Here is a 4,463-nt window from a genome sequence, read left to right as displayed (position 1 = left end):
TTAAAAATGTACTGTTACACCAAAAAAACCCACTTATTCCTCACATTTGACGGAAACATTTCTTGGTAGTATTTAAGTAATATTAATAACACATCACAAGCACATATGCAATCAACATTATATTCCTTTATAACTGTGCAATTAGCTCAACAATGGTATTTCCAGATTTCCCACATTGCTCCTTGGTATTTCTTTTAAAGCTTGAGGAACTGCTCAAGTTGATTCAACTCAACTGCGTTCTCGAATGCAGCAAAGTCCTGAAAAACAGGGAAAAAGTGTGGTTAGCATAAAAAAAAATTTAACTTTATTGATCTTACATTTTAGAAATTCACTCTCTGCATTTAACCTTTCCCTTTGGGGAACAGTGGGCTCCCATTGTGGGCGCTCAGGAAGCAGTGTGGGGTTAAGGATCTTGCTCAGGAACACAGACTGGAGGCTGTGTGGATCGAACCGGGTACTTGCAACCTTCTCAACCTTGGAACCTTTCAATTGCTCTAACCTACTAGGCCAACAGTCCCCCAACATGATATTAAAACAATTGGGTTTGAGCCTTATGATAGTGTGGTAAAAAAAAAAAAAATTGAAGCCCCAGGAGTTTGAACTGCTGAAGAGTCTTATCTACCTATTTTGATTGATAATAAATAAACAAACAAATAACTAAATAGGTTTTGCACATTCGAGTTTACACATATTAGTTGAGATCTGTTCTGACTGGGAGGTCCTGTTTTATTTTTGTTGCCCGTTCGGGTTGGATGTCTTTTCTGTTTGCCTTGTCAAACCTGTTTCTGTGTTTTGCAACTCGGAAACAATTCTAACAGAGCTCAGTCGTTTTTTTTTTAGCTTCCTCCTTATCTATGTATGCTCTGTATGTTAGTTGTACATTTTCAATTAGTCCTACATGCTTCACATTCTGTTATCAATTCTCTCTTAGATTTAGTTCATTAATGCATTTTCAATTTTTCCTATTACTGACACTACTTTGACTGTGTATAGGTCTATAAGTCATGCACAAGTGCTACAGTACAATCTTTAACAATCATGTTTTCACAAACTGCACTGTGGTAATGCGGGCGACCGAAGGAGAAGCCCACCAAGGGCATGTTATTGAAGTAAGCACTATTCATGACTTCTGTTGATTTTGTTTTTCTCTGGACTTTTTTGTTGTTTATTAAACTTATTAAAACATCAGATTGCCTGCCCTTTCTTGGAGTTTTCTTAAATATTTAAAAAAAAAACAAGTCTGATAAGACTAACATTGATCATAATCATAAAATCCAAAATCCAAAAATCCCCTTAATAAAACAGGGTAGATGGAATCATCTTGCTACTGAAATGTAAATTTATATGAAGTGGATGGAGCTAAATACTTGGGACTAGTTGTTAATAAGTTTAGTTGCAAGTAGGAAAACAACAGTTAGCAGTCAGGGCTAGAATATCAGGGTTCTAAAACACCTCATTGGCCTTTTTCCCACAAGTTATATATGTCTTATGTACATTAGGGGCATTAGGAGGAGTCTTAAGAACTAGCTTACATTCTACAGGCAATAATTCACATATTTGATGTAGGTGTGTTGAACAAGGGAGGGGTAAAAAAAAATATGGCAAACAGAATTGTAGATCTTTAAAATAAAAAGGGAATGTTTTCTTTTTTGGAGATTATTGCTAAGAATTTCAGCAGTGTCTGTGGATCCACAAAAATGTGGTTTGTATAATGCATATTTATTTAATCAATGTGTCATCGCCCTACTCTACTGCAAGGCGGACTTAGGTAAGAGCATGTGTAATAAACTCTTCATGTTAAATATAGCTGTTTATTAATCCTAGGAGTTGAATCTAATTTTTTTCTCATTCGTATCACTGTTTCAAGAGGAATTTAACTTACTCCACAGTATTGATCTCCATTGCATATTTGTGGGGGAAGTGCTGTAGGATTGCCAGCGATCTTCCTCATTAAATCTTTGTATTCAGAGTCTTGGGTAATATCCACAGCTTTGAAGGGGATCTTCTTTGAAGAGAGAACAGAAAATATTCTGTCTTGACTTTTCTTCATCTGCAAGAAAAACGTTTTTTATTAATCAACGTGATCATTTTTTCCAGAAATACGTCTGACTCTCCGGCCCCGGTCCACACTTACAAAATACATTGACCAAAATGCTTTGCTTCGCTGTATTTTCTGCATGTAGCTGCAAAATACAAGAGGAAATAAAGTCATACTGTACCTCCAGGGAACCGCTCACACTGGCCATGTAAACACTCACAGTCTTTTCTGCCATTTTAAAAGTTATTTTCCAATATAGATAGAAACAAGTTTTTGTAAAGAAAAACACTGAGAACGCTGCAGTATCCTGTCTGGAGGTATGTAAGCTTGAAGAAGCAGACAATGTGAACAGGTTTGGACAAAGTTTACCATCCTGCATGGACACACCCACTTGTTTAACTATTCCAGTCAAGGCCTGTCCCTTTCATTAGTCAATCCGCTCAAGAATGAATACACACCTATAACCGCACCTTTATATAGACTAATAGTACATGAAAACTTGGAATATATATTTTCATATAGGGAAATATGGAAAATTTGCACCGACTACATAAAAAAAAAAGAAATAAGTAGACCTAAAACATGACAGTATTCTGGATTCAAACTTAAATGTATGCCTTGTTGACTCTCACTAGTGAACAGCAATTAAGCGTACAATGCAGAAAGAGTCAAGCAGACAAATTTCACATTCTTTCGTAATTATGTTGTGCAACAGGGAGCACAGTGAACCACTTTTAAGTTTATGATCCACCATATTGCACAATGTCGAAGGCAAATCACAAATCCCCAAAATATTCTGTCTGGCTCATTAGCACATTGGCATTGCAAATAGAAGAGCCAAAAGACTTCAGTATATATATGGTTTAGCACATTGCCATGGGAACCTACACTAAGTCCCCTCTCCACAAAAAAAAGTCAGTTTTATTAGCCACACATAGACCTAATTATCAGTAATGCAGAACCAAACTAAATAAATTAAAGAATAAAAAAAATCAAAGCAACCTGTCTGACAATTGCAAAAACTGGTATAAAATGAGTAAAGATTTCTTATATGAATGCATTTGCTACTAATAAAAATAACAATACATTTTATTTAAAAAGGCACCTTTCTGGACACTCAAGGTGTCAAAGTATAAAACAGTGTCAGAAACAAAATAAAAACATTAAAAAAATACAGAGGCTGTGACAATGAAATTGATATTTAAAGAGAATACGCAATCTTAAACATATGGGTTTTGAGTTGGATTTTAAAATGGAGAATTGAGTCCGTGTTTCTATGTTGGGGTGGTAGAGAGTTCCAGATGCGGGAGACAGAGCGGCTGAATGCTCTGCTCCCCATGGTGGTGAGACGGGCGGAAGGGACAGGCAGGTGTAAAGCAGATGAGGATCTAAGGGCATGGGAGGGGGTGGGAACATGCAGGAGGCCTGACAGATATGGGAGGGGGGCAAGGTGGTGAAGTGCTTTGAATGTCACCATGATAATTTTATAGTGAATGCGGATTGTACGGGGAGCCAGTGGAGCTGTCGGAGGACCGTTCGATAGAGGGAGTTGTTGTTATGATGCGAGCAGCTGAGTTCTGGACCAGTTGTAGTTTGTGGAGTGATTTCTGAGGAAGTACAAAGAGGAGGTAGTTGCAGTAATCTAATCGGGAGGTGCACAAGTATGGCAGTAGTGTGTGGGGTAAGGGTGGGACAGAGGCGGTTGATGTTTCTTAAGTGGAAATAGGTAGACCGGGTAATGTTATTTATATGGGATTGGAAAGATAGTGTGCTATCGAGGATGACACCCAGACTCTTAACTTGGGGGGATGGGGAGATGGAGGAGCTATCAATAGTAACTTGGAAACTGTCAGTTTTGGAAAGAGTTGCTTTGGTGCCAATGAGGAGCACCTCAGTTTTACTACTGTTTAATTGAAGGAAGTTGTTGGTGAACCAGGCTTTTAATTCACTGATGCAATTTGTGAAGATATTGCCATACTAATATGAGCTAACAAGATCATCTGCTAGTGGAATGAGTATTTACCTTTAAAAAAGGATAATTAGATATTATCAAAACTAGCAAACCAGCCTCGACTTATCAATCTGCTGAGGAGCCAGCCTCCACCTACCAATCTGCTGAGGACTCAGTTTCCAGCCATCATTCTGCTGAGGACCCTCCACCTACCGCCATCTACTGGAAGCTGACTGTAAATAGGAGATACAGTCTGCTCATGTGCTCTTTGTTATCTTAGAACAGAGCCACAACTGAACTACTGTTGAACTAGAACCAGTTTAGTACGGTTCGGTTGAGTCTGGCACGATCCGGTTCAGTTGTGCGTGCCATTTACACTCAGCATTTTTCATGGTTACCGTACTCGGACCAATTTTGGCACGGTTTCAAAAGGATAGTGTAATTGGGGCTATAAAAATTGATTGCTTTGGGCAT

The 4,463-nt window shown here is 38.2% G+C and overlaps 1 protein-coding gene across 1 annotated transcript; it reads right to left on the bottom strand.

Moving 5' to 3' along the window:
- Nucleotides 1–6: 6 nt before the first annotated feature.
- Nucleotides 7–2,409, bottom strand: LOC107089119 (SH3 domain-binding glutamic acid-rich-like protein 3). The gene is made up of 3 exons (XM_015381687.1): nucleotides 2,220–2,409; nucleotides 1,883–2,050; nucleotides 7–257 (listed from the first exon to the last, which is right to left on the bottom strand). Exons 1-3 carry the CDS (start codon nucleotides 2,271–2,273, stop codon nucleotides 195–197), a joined length of 285 nt encoding a protein of 94 aa, XP_015237173.1. The 5' UTR covers nucleotides 2,274–2,409; the 3' UTR covers nucleotides 7–194.
- Nucleotides 2,410–4,463: the final 2,054 nt, after the last annotated feature.

Source organism: Cyprinodon variegatus, unplaced genomic scaffold (genome assembly GCF_000732505.1).
Source record: "Cyprinodon variegatus isolate N-32 unplaced genomic scaffold, C_variegatus-1.0 Scaffold239, whole genome shotgun sequence".
NCBI classification, from domain to species: Eukaryota; Metazoa; Chordata; class Actinopteri; order Cyprinodontiformes; family Cyprinodontidae; genus Cyprinodon; species Cyprinodon variegatus.
This window is presented reverse-complemented; position numbering and strand designations above follow the sequence as displayed.

Coding starts and splice junctions, on each gene's coding strand:
- LOC107089119 (XM_015381687.1), bottom strand. CDS start 2,273: ATGGCAGAAAAGACTGTGAGTGTTTACATGGCCAGTGTGAGCGGTTCC. Junction 2,051..2,219: donor GTGTGAGCGGTTCCCTGGAG/GTACAGTATGAC, acceptor TTTTTCTTGCAG/ATGAAGAAAAGTCAAGACAG. Junction 258..1,882: donor ATGGAGATCAATACTGTGGA/GTAAGTTAAATT, acceptor CCTGTTTTTCAG/GACTTTGCTGCATTCGAGAA.